Source organism: Lagenorhynchus albirostris, chromosome 7 (assembly GCF_949774975.1).
Source record: "Lagenorhynchus albirostris chromosome 7, mLagAlb1.1, whole genome shotgun sequence".
NCBI lineage: Eukaryota > Metazoa > Chordata > Mammalia > Artiodactyla > Delphinidae > Lagenorhynchus > Lagenorhynchus albirostris.
The window spans coordinates 6,113,336-6,130,642 of NC_083101.1; the positions used below are offsets into that span (position 1 = coordinate 6,113,336).

Below are 17,307 nucleotides of genomic sequence, written 5' to 3' on the forward strand. Positions count from 1 at the left end.
GGCGTGGGCAGGTGGAACAGACTCCCAGGAAGTCACAACCAGAGGGGCCTGCAAAGGCTTCTGGATTCTGGGGCAACAGGCAGGCGGATCTGCTCCAAGTGATTCTGTGAGTCAGTGTGGAGCCCGATCTGGGGCCCCGTGCTCTTCCCACGTCTCCCGCCCCGGACGCTGCTAATCATCTTGGATTGGGATCCTGCAGGCCAAGGAGGCAGCAGCCCCCCCATCTTGCCATCCAGCTGCCCCCCATGCCCACCCTCGGCTCCCCAGGACCAGGAGGTGACATTCCCAGGGCTTCCCGCGGCTGCCCGCACCACCAGACATCTCACCTGGGTGTCCTGGATCTCCAGCCTCTGCCCACCCAGCAGAGCTTGGGTCCTCTGTACCAGGACCAGGGGCTGCCCGTCCTTGTGCCAGGTCACGGCTGGCTCGGGAAGTGAGTCTGCCTCGCAGCTCAGGACGGCCTTGTCCCCCGCCTTCACCAGGACCACACCCTGGGGGCCACTGGAAGCCTGCCTGAAGGTTGGGGGAACTGGGGAAGGAGATGAGCTGAGTGAGGGGCGCGGCCTTCCCCGTGTCCTCTCTGGCCGCAGCCGCAGGCTAACAGCCTATGGAGAGACAAGGTCACGCAGTGGACCCCGCCGCAGGGGATGGCACAGACCCAGGGAGCTGGAAGAAGAGAAGCCAGGCCAGCATGCCAAGGGCCCGCTGGGTGACCTGGGAAAAGCCTCTTGCCCTTTCTGGGTTCAGCCTCCCAGTCGGGGGAGATGCTACGACAACCCTCCTAGGCTCTTTCCTACACAGGGCAGGCCCCAGCTAGGTTAGGGCCCTCCATGCGGGTCCACAGGCCCATGTCCCTCCAGCAAACCAGTGCAGAAGCTCCCACCCCAGCTGTGAGCCCACAAGACCTGGCATGGTGCCGGGCGCACAGTAGGTGAACAGGCACAAATGAATGAACCTGCCCCAGGGCTTGAAAGAACCCTCCAGGGAGTGCTGGCTCATGACATCTTGGGCCAGCTTTTCCCCAAGAGGATTCAGAAGACCAGAAGCCCCCCAGAAGGTTCCATGCGGAGAACTTCGTGATCCATCAGGCTTGGGAAGGGCCCTTCCTGGGCCAGCTCTGGCTGTTATCCTGCTGTCCCCGCCTCAGCTTCACAGCTCACGGGGCACCAGGCACTGGGCTAAGGGCTCACATACCATCATCTTACCCTTATACCAACCATCACCTTACAGCTGAGAGACCCAAGGCTCAGGGAGGGGAAGTGACTTGCCCAAGGTCACAGAGCAAATAAGTGGACAGCTGAGTTTCAAACCCAAGCATGTCCAAACGCTAAAAACTAGGATCTTAACCACCACGCCCCCCTGATACCACTGCAGCAGAGGGCACAGGGCATCCCAGGCTCCCCCAGGGCCAGCTGCCCCTCTCCTGGCTGTGCTGTCTGAGGGTGTGAGGGCTGATTGAAGGAGTGGGGGACAGTGCAGGTCGGGGGACAGACAGGACATACCCAGCACGCTAAGCTGCACCAGCTTTTGGTCCCGGCCGGCGGCATTGAGGGCCTCACACATGTACATTCCAGAGTCCGACGGCTGTGCCCGAGACAGCTGCAGCGTGTGGGTGCCTGCCGGGGTGGGGGAGATGCCCCTGGTACCAGCGAACAGGCCCCAGCCCCCAGCCCCCACGCCCACAGCCCTAAAGCCCTCCCCGACATCCAGTCCCGTCCCAGGTTTGGGGAGGCAGCTCTGCTTTCCCACAGAGCCTCAGAGCTGGGTCCCCAGCCTCAGTTCACTCACCAGGCAGGAGGAAGACTTCTTCTCCCATGGAGAGGGCCCGGCTGTCCTTGTACCACGTGACTTCAGGGCTCGGGTGAGCGTGGACCTCGCATGGGAAGGAGACGCTGCTGTTGAGGATGGCGGTGACCTGCTCCGAGTTCAGACCCGCGATTCGTGGTGGGACTGTCCCCGCGGCCACCAGGATAAAGAAAGACACATGACGACGCATGCCGGCAGGGAGCGGACGGCCACAGAGTGAGACACAGGGCCTTCACTAGCTCCTGGAGCTTCAAACCTCACTGTGCAGCAGCTCCTATCTGTCATAACCATCTTACAGATGCGAACACGGGGGCTTAGAGATCAGAGAGGGAGAGTCACTTTTCCAACGTCACTCAGCTGCTCAGTGGCAGAGCCAGACTACCAATTCAGGTTTGGGTCCTAGACCTTGAGTAATACCATCATCCCTCCGCCCCGAGGCCACAGCTGCCCCACATCTGGAGGCAGAGCTCATGGCCACTGAGACGTATATGCGTCACAAGAATGCAGAGGTGGGGAGGGCCGACCGACTCCAGGGCGGGGAGACCCCCACTGGGTGACATCTCTGAGTCTGTTTCCACAGCCCTAAAATTGGGCTAAACTCTCAGCTATGAGTCCGGGGAAAGTACTCAGCCCCACGCCAGGTACACAGCAAATGCGCAATCATGGTGCTGTAAGGCCTCAGAAGATCCATTCTTCTGGCAGCCCCCGAAGCTGCTTAAAATTATCTAGCGATCAGGGTCCCCCACATGCGCTCCTGGGGTACGGCTGGCACTGGCCCAGAGCCCAGGACACTGGAAAGACCGAGGCGCTGTGTCTGCCCGCACGGTGAGTCCTCGGAGCACGTGGGACAGACCCAGAGCACCAGCCCCTCCTCAGCTGGGGAACCCAGGGGGTTTCCTGCTCAGCCCAGCTCACCTTGCACCCTGAGGGTGAAGAGCTTCTCCGCGGAGCCCGCCGGGTTCTCGGCCACACACATGTAGCTGGCAGCGTCAGCCACCTCTGCCGTGGACACCTGTGGGCGCATGCCACCGGCCGGATGGCTCTGGGTCCCACCGGGAACTAGTGTGAGGGTTCCTCCCACCCATTCCAGGCACGGCAGGGACCAGGAAGACCACCTTTGCCTACACGGAGCAATGCTTAGGGGCTCACCCCACAGCCATCTAGGGCTTTCTGTGACATCTGGGGGCATGCGAAGCTGACGGATGAGTCCCCGTAGCAAACTAGATGGTGACAACAGTCCCCACCCCCAGCCCCGAGGAGGGTGCTGTGTGCTGTGTTGGACTCCAGGGGTGCCGTGGGGCTGTGTCTGGACGCTGGGTGGCCGAGGAGCTGCCCGAGGTCCTAGGTGCTGGGCACAGCTCTGTAAGCGTCCAATGGCGTTCCCGAGGAAGGCTGCCCTGTGCCGTGCTGGGCTCCAAGTGTGGCACGCCTGTGCGTCCTTTTCAGGCGCCATGCGTAGCCCAGCAAGGCTGCTCACGTACGATTATCTGGTGGGCTGAATTAAATCCCAGGGGCTCCAACGTGGTTTCAGGCAAAGAGCCTCGTTTGGCCCAGAGAGGGGTCAGCTCATCGGCCCTCAGACAAGCAGCGCTGCGTCGCAGCAGCCGCTGCCCTCAGCCCAAGCCGGGGGTCGCCCTGACCTGCAACACTTGCCCGTCCTCCAGGACCTGCAGCCACGGGCTTGGGGAGACAGGCAGCCCCATCTGGAGCCACGAGATGGTGGGCACAGGGTCGCCCAGGGCCGGGCACTGTAGGCTGACGGTGCTGCTGGCGTTGACAGTCACCTCCTCCACCAGCTCCTCTGTGGCACCCGGGATCACAGGTGGGGCTGGGTCGGGGGGAGAAGAGGGTGAAGAGCGGGCAGCCTCCCTGGGAAAGGTCCCTGGGGGGGCGGGCGTCGAGGCAAGAACACCGCTGGGTGCCGGGCACTGGCGGGGTCTCCTTGAACCCTGCCCACCAAGCGCTCCCAGGCCCTGCCGCAGCTAAGGAATCGGGCACAGAGATGGCTGTGATTTGCTCAAGGTCACACAGCTAGGAAGCAGCTCACTTGCAATGTGAATCCAGTCCTGTCTGGTTTCAGAGCCCAAGCTCGTAACCCCTGCCTTACCAACCTCCGAGTACAGTTGGACTGAACACGCTCTCTACTTGGACCCCCTCTGGGAGGGGGCCCCTCATGGGACCTGTAGACGTGAGCCCACGCCACGCCCGCCCGCCCCCAGGCCGGGCCACTCACTCAGCACCAGCAGCTGGTAGTGCAGCCAGTCCGCGCCCACCTCATTGGAGGCCTTGCAAGAGTACCTCCCGGCATCTTCCGCACGCACCAGGGGGATCTGCAGGACCCGGCCTCCTGCGGGGACGTGGGGACAGAGGCCTGAGCCAGGGCGAGGAAACCTGCTCTTCCCCCTGGAGGGGACCTGGGACACATCACCTTCCCCCCGGCCACTCCCGCTCCCCCACCTCATCTGTGAAACGCAGAGAATCGCCTGCTCTGCTCAGGTCACGGGTCAAGGGGATCAAATGAAGCGCAGTGGCAGCTTACTCTGTGCCAGGCCCTGGGCTGAGCATTTCCCTGGCCTCTGACCCCATGTGCCGTTACTACTCCCATCTTACAGACGGAAAAACTGAGGCTCCCAGAAAAGAGTGCCCAGCAGTGCTGAGCCCAGCTCCTCACTGAAGGCAGAGGGAAGGGGCAGAGAGCTTGGCACATGTCGGCAGAGGCTCTCAGGAGGCGGCAGTGGTTGGGCGTGGGGGCAATTGGGGTGCATCACCTGGGACCCTCTGTGCACAAGAGCCAGCCAGGGCCAGAGCCTGGCATCTGTGGAACTGGAGCTGGTCTCTAGTGGAAGCTGGGCTAGGGTCGCTGTGTGCTCAGGACTCTGGGTTGGGGGATCTCTGACCCAGGATGTGGTGGGCTGTGAGCAGGGTTAGAACCAGGGGCTCACTATGTGCAGAGCCAGGAGACAGTAGCCGGGATTTGGGGAGGCAGCGGCCACGGCTGGGGGAGGGGTCACTCGATACATGAGGTTAATCTGTGATCAGGGCCAGAATTAAAGTCAGCTGTGACTGTGACCACTGTGTACCCAGGATTAGGGGTCAGTGGCCAGGGTCAGAGGCCAATCAGCATGTGACTGAGCTCACTGCATCCCTAGGTCAGAGGGCAGTGCCAGGTTAAAGGTCAATCGAGCTTTCCGTAAGCATTGCCTCTCCCAGATCTCCAAGGGGCAACCTTCTTCTGCAAGTACCAAAGTACAAACCCTGGAATGACCCTGTTCATCCTGCAGCCCACATCATCCCCCTCTGCTGGACAGCGCCACAACTGGCCCAAGCCTGGCAGGACCAGGCAGGACCTGGCAGGACCTGGCAGGACCTGTCAGGACCCGGCAGGACCCCATCCGGGCTCTGTGTCTCGAATACCTCCCAGTTGTGGGCCACCCTAGGGAAGCCAGGCATTTCTAAGCCCCATCCCCGGAGCCTTTTAATTCAAAGTCATCCACAAAAAACTATTCTGAAATAAAGCAGTTGTTTACAAAAATTAAATAACCTTAAAGAAATATTTAAAGTTGTAAGAAGAAATTTAAAAGGTCACATAAGCCATGAGCTTGGACTCTGGGTGGTCATCAGAGCCCAGGGAGAGATTCTTCAGCATTTGGGGTCACAAGGTCTTAATAAAGGAACCGGCCACACCTCCAGAGAAAGGGGCCAGGACATTACAGATGTTGAAGCCCAGAGGTGGGCACGGCCGAGATGAGAACCTCTGTTCTAAAAACCAGAGGCAGAAAGGGACCCCATTCTAGCCTTCAAACTGGTAAAGAGCTTCTAGCCCCGGTTTACAAAAGGCAGCTAAGGTCCAGAGTGGTCACGTGCCCTGCCCGGGGTCACACAGCAAGCAGCACACAGGAGAGCTCAAGGACTTACAGAAAGGCAGAGGAGACCGGCTCTGATGTGGTTGTGACCTGGTGCCTGCCTGCAAATGCCCTGCTTCTCTCTGCAGCCCTGGCCTACCTTGCAGAACAGACACCCCATCTGTGGCCGAGAGGGGCTGGTCTTCCCTGTACCAGGTGAGCTCCGGGGGTGGGACCGCGTTGGTGTCACAGTACAGGTAGGCGGGGTTGTTCTCCACGATCTCCCGGTATTCCGTCACCCCACCCCGGGCCTCTTCCTCTCGGGACAGGGTCTCAAAGGCTGCACCGGCATCTCCCACCTTCTGGAACATGGGGGGTACTGGGGAGTGGGGGACAAAGCCATTAGGACCCACAGCTGAGGGACGGGGATGAACCGCTCAAAGAGATTCCCGTCCCAGCCCCTCCCCAGGCACAGAAATTCCACCGTTTGAGCCAAATCCTTCAGTCAAGGCAGTTTTTGTTTGTTTGTTTGTTTGTTTTGTTGGTTTGTTTTGCGGTACGCGGGCCTCTCACTGTTGTGGCCTCTCGCGTTGCGGAGCACAGGCTCCGGACGCACAGGCTCAGCGGCCATGGCTCACGGGCCCAGCCGCTCCGCGGCAAGTGGGATCTTCCTGGACCGGGGCACGAACCCGTGTCCCCTGCATCGGCAGGCGGACTCTCAACCACTGTGCCACCAGGGAAGCCCCAAGGCAGTTTTTAAATTCACTCACTGCTTCAACCAGTGTTTACTGAGCAACTACTATGCTGGGCACTAGGATAAGTTTCCTCTCTCTGGAGCTCGTGTCTAGTGGACTCAGTCTTGTGACACGCTGGTATTTCTCAGAGGAGAATGCCAGATTCTAAGCGTTAGCCAGAGTGTATGCCTTGGAGCACAGAGGCCCCTCATCACTGGCTTTTTGAACTGGGGGAGCCCTCAAGGTCACCTGATTTGATCACCCACATTTTACAAAGGTAAAACCAAGGCCTGGGGGGCAACAATGTCCTTGTCACAAGGTCAGTTCATGAAAGAGCCCAGGCCAGGGGCTTGGGGGCCACACATACAGACAGCGATAAGAACAGAACCCTCCCACCAGGCCACCCCAGAAGCACTGACACTCCCCACCCCCAGCCATGCGGCCTCCCAGTCCTACTGGCCCACGCCCCACCCCTCCCTGTGGCCCTACACACCCTGGATGAGCACGTTGAAGTCCTGGTCATCCTCGCCAACCACATTGGTGGCCATGCACACGTATCGCCCAGAATCCGAGACCTGTGTGGGCTGGATCTGAAGTAGCTGTCCTTCACCAAGGATGTGGATACGCTGGTCGGGGGTCACGGGCTGAGGGTGGAAAGAGCGGAAACAGACATCAGAAATGAGGGGCAGAAAGCCCCCAGACGAGTGTACTTCTATTTTCACACAATTTTTGGAATACAACATAAAGTGATAAGACCACCCCGACAATTTTGTAACACCAAATCCATACAACTTAAAAATTAGAAGAGAATTCAGTGACGGTTTAATGTTCGTGAGACTTGTTTCCTATAAAGAGTTGAATTTCTTATTAAAATACAAAGGGTGGGGTGGGGCCCAGGCCAGTTCTGGGGCCTGATGCCTTGACTGCCTTTTCTGGAAGCTTCCAAGCAGACGAGGGGGACCAGACTGAGAGCCTGAGGCCGCCAGGGTGTCCCGGGCTCACCCGTCCGTCTTTGTACCAGCTGATGGTGGGTGGGGGCGTGGCCCAGCACTCGCACTCCAGGGTCAAGGTACTATTGACCTTGGACTTCACTTCCTTCACGACGACCTCCCCGGAGGGGTCATCTTTGGAGATGGAAGGGGGAACTGAAAACCACAAAGCAGTCTGAGGAGCAGGCCCGCAGAAGAGGTGCTGAGACCCTGCGCTCCCCCTGGCCCCGGGTCTGTCCCAGAAACGGGGTGTTGGCTCTCTGAGAGTGGAGGGACTCTGGAAACCCACCCGCTCCTGGGGAGAGATGGTTACGGGACAGGTCAGGTCTGAGGTGGGGGGATTCCTGGGGTGACCTCTGGGAGCTCTCTTGGGGGTACCAGGTCTCAAGTTGTGGGGTCTCTGGTTGTACCACAGTGTGAGTGGCAGAAGGAAGCCAGGACTGGTGTGGCTCTGGGCGTCCACGTGGCCCAAGTCCTAGCTCATTGGTTCCCTCCTCCTAGGTCCTCGGCCCTAAAATGACTGAGCCGGCCCTGGCTGGCCAGTGACCATCAGAGGGCACCCGACTGGTGCCCTGGAGGGTCCCTGACTCACTGAGGACTTCCACGTGGTAGTTCTTCATGGCCTCGCCAAGCTCATTGGTGACCACGCAGGTGTACTGGCCCGCGTCTTCCTTCTGGGCATTCAGGATCTGCAGCCCGTGGGTGCCTGCTTGGGGGGCGGGGGGCAGCGGGCCACCCCCAGGCATTCACTTAGGCTCCCTTCCTCTGACCCAGCCCGATGACGCGTCACCTGCCCCCTGTCTCCCTCCTCTCCACCCCGAGGGCATCACCTGGGAGCAGCTGGACGTTGTTCAAGCCCTCAAACGGGGCCCCATCCTTCATCCAGGTGATGGTGGCGGAGGGAAAGGCCAGCGCCTCGCAGATCAGGGAGACGGGGTTGTTGATGGTCACGGTCACCTCCTCGTCAGCACCGTCCTCGCTCACTCCCAGGATGGTGGGAACCACTGCGGTGGGGCAGGGAGTGTGCTCGTGAACGGAGATCCCCCACCCTGGGCCCAAGGACCCAGAAGAGCCTCAGACCCTGGTGCTTGGCTTTTGCTACTTGCATCGCACGGAGGGGAAACTGAGGCTCAGAGGAGCCACGCACCGTGTGGCCATGCTTGAATTCAGGCCTGGGTGACCCAGAGCCCAGGCTCCCCATCACTAAGCAACACCATAGGGGAAGCTGGTCAGTTGTGCCTCAGTTTCCCCAGTAGTCTCTTAACATCCAGAATCTACTCATTTAACCAGAGCCTTCTCAATTCTGTTTGTGGTTCCAATTGTTACCACCCTCTGAGCAGAGGTGGGGATGGAGTTTTACTCCCTGCTGGGTAGAATAGCTCTGCTTTCATTGGTCTCCACATTTTCTCTTTCAGCTCTCGCTGGGGACCCTCCCTTTTACCAACAGCATTTTAAGAAACAGATCTGTGCTCCTCTCAACTTCTAGACCCCTGTTTCTCCTAACGAGACAGTTCACGCTGACGGCCCTTGGGAGACTGCCTGCCTGGGTGTGAGCCCCGACCCTGGGGCCTGGAGTCTTGTCACCTCTCTAAGCCTCAGGGCTCCATTGTTGACACGGGGACAAGCACATCTCCCACCTCCTAGGGTTGTTGAAAAGATTCAACTAATCAGGCCTGTGCAAATGCCTGGCCCATGGTAGAGGTTCAGCCTATAGGGCTGTTATTATTATTGTTGTTGTTGTTGACGTGGAAGAAAAAATAGTAAAGTGCTTTGTGGGAAGCTGTCTGTAAGGAGCTGGTCACCTTGGTACCAGCCTGCCGGCACCGATGGCGGCCAGAAGATGCTTAGCACTTACCCAGGACGCTAAGGTGGAAATGTTTGGTCTTCTCTCCTATGGCGTTGGCCGCGATACAGGAGTAGTGGCCTGCACTAGACAGGTTGGCCTGGAGGACCTGCAGGAGGGCTCCATCTGGAGAGATGCGGTGGGCCTCTCCGCCAGCCAGGGGCCTGCCATCTTTGAACCATGTGACCTTGGGCTGTGGGTGGCCTGTATGCAGAGGGAGAGGCAAGTGAAATGCTTCAAACAAGAGGTCAGAGGCTGCTCCAAGATGGGTTAGGGGACATCCATTCTCCACCTTAGTCCAGAGGCCCGTGTAACAGGGCAAGACACAGAAGCAGCCACCAGGCCTGCCCTGGGCCCTTTCCTATGTGGTTTGATTGCCTTTTCCTTACCCAGGTTGTGGGCAGGAGTGGCTTGGTACAGACAGGCAGGCCAGAAAGGCAAGTTATCCCTTCCATCCATCCACCCATCCATCCATCCATCCATCCATCTCTCCCAGCCCACAAGCATTAATGGGAGCCTACTCTGCTGGGCACTGGGGGAACCATGGTGACAAGGCAGCCCTTGGTCCTCAAGGAGCTCAGAGCTTGGCTGGGGTACACAGGTATCACAAGGCCACTATGGTCCAGTGTGGTCAGTGCTGGGATAGGGGAGTACTGGGACCTGTAGGAGCCCATGGGCCCAGAGGGTCGGCCAAGGACTCCTTGTGGAGGGTCCTGGAAGCTGAGCTCTGTAGTCAGATGAGTAGGGAAGAGTGTTTGGGGCAGAGGCACAGAGAGTGCAAAGGCCAAGATGGTGAGAGACCCTCCGTGGGGAGCAGTAGGGCTGGGGGCAGGCAGCCCAGATCTCCGGGGTCCCCCTGCTTCTCAGAGCTGCCTCTCACCCTTCTTCCAGTTCACTGCGTGTGTCCCTTACCCGTGACATTGCACGTCAGGCGAGCCGTCTGCCCCTCGGGAACCTTGATTGCCTCCTCCAGGTCCTCGTTCTCGATACTGGGAGGAACTGGGAGAAGCAGGGAAGACAGACACTAACTGACCACGCTGAACAACCACGGAGCAGGAAGCTGAGAGCCCATGGTACCTCTCTTCCATTTCCCCATCCCCTCACGCCTGCCTCCATGGGGCTGTGAGTTTAATAAGCCCCAACCCTAACCCTCAGCAGCTGGCTGAGGGAAGTACCAGTGCCTCTGGGAGAAGGCTCTGATCAGAGGAAGGCAGTTGGGTGGTATTGAAAATCTTTTCCCCCTTTCATCTGGGGTTAGTTCCAGCTGTTTCTGGAAAGTTCTATGGCAGCCTCAGAGAAGAGGTTGCTGATGAGGCAAAGAAAACAAGGCTTGGCTTCTCCCTCCTGCCGGTGCCAGACCCCACCTCCAGAAGCTCCCAGGCTGGAGGGAAAGGATTGGTGGGTGCCCACGAGAATGGGGCGGTGACATACCCAGGACCTCCACGCTGAAGTTCCTCCGCACCTCCCCAGCCTCGTTGCTTGCCAGGCACGAGTAGAGGCCTCTGTCTCGCTCCTGGGCCCAGGTCATCTTCAGCATCCAGCCACCTGGGGAGGGGGGGAGTGGGCTCCACGCACAGCTATGAGCAGCCTTCTGTCCCAAGCTGAGCCCAGGCTGCCCTCCAGGAAGAGGAGCACGCCAGGCATTATATTTAGAGGTAGAGGTGTCTGCCTCCCACAATGTTCCATTCCTCAGACGGGTAAACTGAGGCCCAGGAGGGTAAACAGATAGATGGAGCCCCCTGGACATTAGACCTACACCAGGGTAGACTTGAGGACCCTGTTCTAGTAAGAAGGATCTGTCACCTGGCTACCCTCTCTTCTGTGGGTTGGCTGGGGCTAAAAGGACAGCAATGGTTTATGTAGTCCTGGCTCAGATCAGAATCCTCATTCGACTCTGATGGACCTGGTAAAAGGCCACCTTCTCCCAAGGACCTCTCAGAGGTGAACCAGCTCCTCTCAGAGGAATGCAAGGATCTCCTAAGACCAGCCCAAGGAAGGTAGATACACATCATCACTGCTATTCTTGCACCCAGGGCAGACATCACTAATTGATCGCCACTCTCCTTTCTGCTGGGCCCAGATGCAGTCTCTGAATTCATATCATCACACTGAATCTGGCGGCCCCCACCAAGTGCTCAGAAGTGGGGCACAAGGGGAAACTTATATACCATCCCAGCTTTGGCTGCATGGAACAACTGACGGGTCATTGAGGCTGAGCTTCAGGGGGCCTGGAAGTCCCTGAAAGATTCTGATGGGATATTGCCTCTTGGGCCTCAGTTTCCCCATTTGTATTCCAGCAAGAACCATCACAAACCAACTGTGTGAGGAAGATGAATATTCAAAGGAGAAGGTGCTTAGATCAGCATTTCCCAAAGTTTGTTACCGTTCCATGCTATGTTTCATAGGTGCCGTGAGAATTTTTTTCCGCAGGACTTATCAGAAACTTTACTATACAGATGGTCACTGTGAGTCTCCAGGAGAGCAGAACAGGAAGCCTCTTCCAAACTTATTTAAATCTGATTTTTTTTCCCTGGAGCACCTCACCTGACCAGTGTTTTTGGGTGCACTCTCAGGGGACCAAAAGCTATAACGGTTATCCCAACCAAGCCTGGCAGTGCAGGATCAGAGGTCACAGGCATGTGATGGACAGAGGTAGAGGGCCAGACCCGATAACCAGATACTCCCTTGACTGACACCTTACCTGCCAAGAGGTAGGTGTCCTGCCCGGGGCTGATGGGTTCCTCCCCTCGGAACCAGAGGACCCCTGGAGGCGGGATGCCTGTGGCTTGACAGAGCAGCGTCAAGGGGCTGTGCAACACAGCCGTGACATTGGTCAGTGGGTCCAAGTCTCCAATGAGCTCTGGGGGCACTAGACACGGAGAAGAAGCCACGTTCAGGATGCAGACGGGGGCTGTACGCTCCTGCTTGTCTCCCCACCAATGCCCTCGCCGAGGACCCCCGCCCCCCAGTCAGGGAAGCCTGAGGAGCAGAAGCGACAAGATCAGAGCTGCTCCCACTGAAGGGCGTGAGTGATGGCCACGGGCTGGGCTTTGGTAACAGGCTTGGGCCCCAGTTTCCCCGACCCCTCGTTGGAACGCCAGGAGAATTCGACAAGGACATGTGTAGAGCGCTCAGCACACGGCCTGGCACGGAGCAAAGACTGAGCAAACGAGACAGGAGTTAGGGCAAAGGGGAACACCAGATGGGCCCCTAAATCCACAGAGCGGAGTTCCATTCAGAAAGGAAGCCACACCCTATCAGGCAGGGATAGGTGGGCGAGGCTGGGGATCCCAGCAATGATGGAGACATGAGAGGGTCCTCCCTAAAGGACCCCTGCCCACCTCTCCCTCCTTGTCTCTCTCCACTCCCTGCCTCCACCCTGAGGCATGCAGTAGGAGCTCAGTAAGAGATTGGAAGCACAAGGCTCTTCTAGCCCCCGTGAACGTGCCCCAGCCCTCTGCAGAGTCTGTTCCCTATGCCTGGCACTCTTCCTCTCACCCCGGCTCCCGACGGACCCCTACTCAGACTTTACATTTCAGCTAAAAGGTCACCTCCTACAGGAAGCTGCCCTGACTTCCCAGGACAGTGGTCAGGATCTTCCTGATCTCTCGGGGACCCCCGAATTCCCCCATCACATACGAGTCATGCAGGATAAAGAATGCCCGGAACAGAGGAGGGGAACAGCAAACACGGGAGACAGGGAGGAGGGAAATGAAGGCCATTTGGAACCAGTCCTGATTTTGAAAGCAGTGCTTGCAGCTTCTTCCAACAGGAGCCCTACCCAGAGGGGTCCGACTCCTGGCAGAACAAGGGGGTGGCCCCAGGAGCACAGCTTGGGGACAGAAGCAGCCTTGCCTTCTCCAGTCTGGTCCCCTTCCTGCCCTCCTCCAGCAGGCCGCAGGTCCTCACCCAGCACAGAGAGCGAAAACCTCCTCTCGGCCCTCCCGGCCACGTTCTCAGCCATGCAGCTGTAGTGCCCGGCGTGGACAGCCCGAGCCCGCTCCATGTGCAGCCTCTGACCCTGGCTCTGCAGCTGCAGGCCAGGCTCGGCCCCCACTGGCTCGCCGTCCCGCTCCCACGTCACCCTGGGCGGGGGTTTCCCTGTGGCGTTGCATTCCAGAGTGGCCTCTTTGTCCTGGACCACGGACACCTGTGTGTGGGGCTCCCAGGGGCCCGCGATCTGAGGGGGAACTGGCATGGGGAGAAAGCACGTCAGGGAAAGTGGGCCGCCGGGCACCAAACACGCGCCACATGCCAGGCTCTGGGCTCGCCTCCATTTGGCCTGTGTTCTTCCATGTCCCTTGCTGGCTGTGTGACCTTAGCCAGGTGACCTCAGCCAGGTGACCTCGCCTCTCTGGGCCTCCACTTTGCATCTGTATAATGGGGTCAGAAAAGTACCCCATGGCCCCCTCTCCCACACCCTGTGAATCGCAGGAAGGCCCGCCGTTCGGATAATGAGCTCACAGAACAGCCCTGAAGATTTGTGAGGGGTTTTCTTCCTTAGAAACCAGAGGCTTCCCGGAACTTAAACAGCGGTTAGGACTGGCCGAGGGTGAGGGATTATTCCACAGGTGGGGTTCTCCCCAAGATGCTGAACAGCATTTTTTTGGTTTTATTTTCTAGAATGATTTTTACAAGGTTGAGATATTTCATTTCATCCCAGCAGGACAAGTAGATGGAAACTTACATTTCCATCACATATAGGAGCTTCCTATCAATTTTACATTTCTTTAGTTTCCAGCTGTTCCAAGCTGTGTTTTTTTCCCCCTCTGGACCATTGGGGGCTTCTTGGGATCACGCTGCCCCCTGTCTCACGCTGAGGTCAGGAGCTGTAAGAAGCTGGCTGGGGGTAGGGGGCAGCTGAAAGGCCAGAGAGCTAAGGGGTAACAGGACAGTGCTCTCATCAGCCCTGTTTTGGGGTGAGGTCTGCCCTGCCAGGGCACCTGGCTGCCCGCCCTTTGGGCCCCACCTGGCCCCTTCCGCCTGGTTCAGGTCATCCCAGCCTGACTCACCAAGCACCTCCAGTTGCTGGTCCCGGCTGCTATTCCCGGCCACGTTGCTGCACTCACAGGTGTACGTTCCCTCCTGGGCCGGCTGGGCCTGTGCTAGATACAGCAGCCGCCCCACAGCTGACACCTGCCCAAGGCCGGCGCCGTCCATGGGCAGAGGCTGACCTGGATGCATGAGAAAGAAGCCCCTGGTCCTTGGTCCTTCCACCTCGAACACTTGTCCTCCCATCCATCCTGGCCAGCTCCTGCTCATGCGTCAGGTGCCCACCTAGATGTCACCTCCACCAGGAAGCCTTCCCTGAGCACCAAATCTGATCCCGGAACCCACTCTGAGCTCCCATAACACTGAGCCTCTCCCCAACACAGATAAGCCTGCAGGTGGCACGTCGGAATCCTGCCCTGGCGTGGGCTGCCCTGGACGGCAGACCCTGCCTCACTTTCCCCCTGGGATCCTTAGAGGTTCTCTGGGGCCTGGCATATAATAGTGCTCAGTGAAGGCTATCGAATGCATGACCCATCCATCCAGCTACACAGATGGGGGAGGGAGAGCAGGCAGCTGGTACACCTGGCAGCAAGGAGACCCCGGTGCAGGGAAGGATTTTGTAAACCAAGGGGCACTGGATTAAACACTAACTTCCCACATCCTGCACCTGTTCGGAGCAGAGCGGCCCTCTGGGCTCTGGCCATCCATCAGCATGTGTCCCCGCAGGGGGAGGAGACTAGGTGGCCACAGGACATTCTTCCTCACTCTTACATTCTATTCTCTGTCCGCGCTCTCTCCCCTGGTGATCTCGACTTGTCTTGTCACTTTGGGATTTATGCTTAGTCCAGACCTCTCTTCCCAGACCTGCCCTTGCAGCCTCTCCATCTGGGTGATGGCAGAATCACTCTCCTGACTACCAGGCCAAAGGTCATCTCCGACCCCTCCTTCTTCTTAGCCCCCTATCCCAGCCGTCAGAAAATCCGGCCAGCACCACCTTTGAAATGCATCGAGACTACGGCCCCCTCCCAACACCTCATGGACACCCACCTAGTCCACATGCCAGCATCTCTTGCCCAGAGTCCCTGCAGGAGCCCCCTCACTGGCCACTCTGCTCCCACCCTTGCTCCCAATGCTCTATTCTCATCATGCTGGTAGGAACCATCTAGAGTACAAACCAGACCCCTCCAGAAGCCCCATCTCACTCAAGGTAAAACCTGAGATCCTTACAGCCTTTGATCCACCCCCATCGCACAGGTGACCATCGCCTGGTACCGTCCCCTTGCTGAATCTGCTCCAGCCCCACTGGCCTCTTTGCTGTTCTTCAAACATGCTCGGTTCATCCCTGCCCCAGGGCCTTTGCGCCTGCCATCACCTCTGCCTGGGATGCTTTTCCCTACAATATCCTCATGCCCATCCCTCACCTTCTCCACATCTGCTTGGTCAAATGTCCCTGGCCACCCAACTTAAAATTGCAAATCCCACCTCCCTCCCCCCTCACGACTTCTCCCCTTTCCTGGCTTTTATTTCTCTCCATAGCACTTATCATGTCAGGTATTAAGTCATTTACAGGCATACCTCGGAGATATCATAGGTTCAGTCCCAGACAAATGCAAAAAGCGTATATGGAAATAAAGTGAGTCACATGATTTTTTGGTTTCCCAGTGCATACAAAAATTATGTTTAGTCTATTAAGTGTGCACCATTATGTTTAAAAACACGACGTACATAACTTAATGAAAAATACTTTAAAATGCTAACCATCATCTGAGCCTTCAGCAAGCCATAATCTTTTTTCAATAGTAATATCAAAGATCACTAATCACAGACCACCATAACAAACATAATTACAATAATGAAAAAGTTATAAATATTGGGAGAATTATCAAAATGGGACAGAGACCCAAAGTGAGCAAATGCTGGAAAATGTTGGGAAAATGGTACCGATAGACTTGATGGAGGCAGGGTTGCCATAAACCTTCAATTTATAAAAAACATGACATCTGCGAAACTCAGTAAAGCAAAGTACAATAAAACGAGGTAGGCCTATACTAACTTCTCATTTATTATCTGACTGCCTCAATCCACTGCCGTACGTCCAGCACCTAGAATGGGGCCTGGTACGAGAGGCTCTCAACAAACACTGGTTAAATGAATGAATTCCAAATATTTATTGAGCACCTGTTTTGTACCGGGCACTGTCTTAGCCACTGCTGAATTCCCAGACAGTGCCTCCCAGGGCTCACGGGCTCACGGAGGAGCAGACATTGAAGGACTAAGGTGGGTAATATGATGAGCTAACATACAGGGGTGGCGTCAAGGAGGCCTAGACTGGGGTGGAGGTCAGGGAGGGCTTCCTGGAAGAAGAGACATCTGAAGTGAGGCCTGAGGATCAATCCAGCTCTCATTGGCTGAGGAGGGGCTGCAGGGCCTTCTGTAACCAGCACCCACACCCCCTAGGGCTGTAAGCCCACCCACCTCCAACTCAGCTAGAATGGGGGCACCCAGCGAGGGCAGGGAGCAGCCTCCTTGGGTGGGGCAACGAGGGTAGGGCTGGGCGAGGTCAGCCAACCTACCGTCCTTCCTCCAGGAGATCTTGGGGAAGGGGACGCCCCAACATTCGCAGGACAGCCTGGCGGGGTGCCCCTCGGTCACAGTCAGGGTGTGAGGCTCTGGTGAGGGGAACACTGGAGGGACTGAGTGAAACAGAGGAGGTGAGGTGGGCAGCAAGTTGTGGGCTGGGATAAGAAAGGGACCCCGTGGGGGAGAGGGTGGGGTGGAGGAGGGCTGTATCCTAGAGCCCACTCAAGGCAGCCCCAACCCCAGGGGGTCCCTTGGGGAGGGACCCCAGCCCAGCCCAGGAGAACCTCACCCCAGACATTTAGGTTGTAGTGTTTCTCCGAGCAGCCTGCCTGGTTCCGCGCCTCGCAGGTATAGCGGCCTGCGTCCACCACCCCGGCTCTGTCCACCTGGCCGAGAGCAAAAACAACCCATCAGCGGGGGCGGCACAGATGGGATTACGCCCGGACAGACTGTGTGACCTTGGGCATGTCACTTTACGTTGCTGAGTCCCCCCTCCCACCCGGAACCACGGAGCAGTGGTA

General features: G+C 57.8%; 1 protein-coding gene across 5 annotated transcripts in view; it reads right to left on the bottom strand.

The window, feature by feature from the left end:
• Positions 1-17,307, bottom strand: part of HMCN2 (hemicentin 2) — a 150,618-nt gene that overhangs the window by 42,546 nt on the left and 90,765 nt on the right. For 4 of the 5 annotated variants that reach the window (XM_060154067.1, XM_060154066.1, XM_060154064.1 and 1 more), the window contains 19 exons: positions 17,076-17,172; positions 16,780-16,899; positions 14,227-14,388; positions 13,124-13,405; positions 11,916-12,083; positions 10,646-10,759; positions 10,127-10,213; positions 9,227-9,418; positions 8,202-8,375; positions 7,964-8,080; positions 7,385-7,527; positions 6,876-7,026; positions 5,809-6,027; positions 4,040-4,153; positions 3,447-3,634; positions 2,722-2,818; positions 1,789-1,950; positions 1,503-1,616; positions 327-529 (listed from right to left, as the gene is read on the bottom strand). In XM_060154067.1, the coding sequence (XP_060010050.1) occupies positions 327-529; positions 1,503-1,616; positions 1,789-1,950; positions 2,722-2,818; positions 3,447-3,634; positions 4,040-4,153; positions 5,809-6,027; positions 6,876-7,026; positions 7,385-7,527; positions 7,964-8,080; positions 8,202-8,375; positions 9,227-9,418; positions 10,127-10,213; positions 10,646-10,759; positions 11,916-12,083; positions 13,124-13,405; positions 14,227-14,388; positions 16,780-16,899; positions 17,076-17,172 (2,904 nt within the window). The remainder of the gene's footprint in view (positions 1-326; positions 530-1,502; positions 1,617-1,788; positions 1,951-2,721; positions 2,819-3,446; positions 3,635-4,039; positions 4,154-5,808; positions 6,028-6,875; positions 7,027-7,384; positions 7,528-7,963; positions 8,081-8,201; positions 8,376-9,226; positions 9,419-10,126; positions 10,214-10,645; positions 10,760-11,915; positions 12,084-13,123; positions 13,406-14,226; positions 14,389-16,779; positions 16,900-17,075; positions 17,173-17,307) is intronic. The other variant, XM_060154065.1, reaches the window with a different exon arrangement.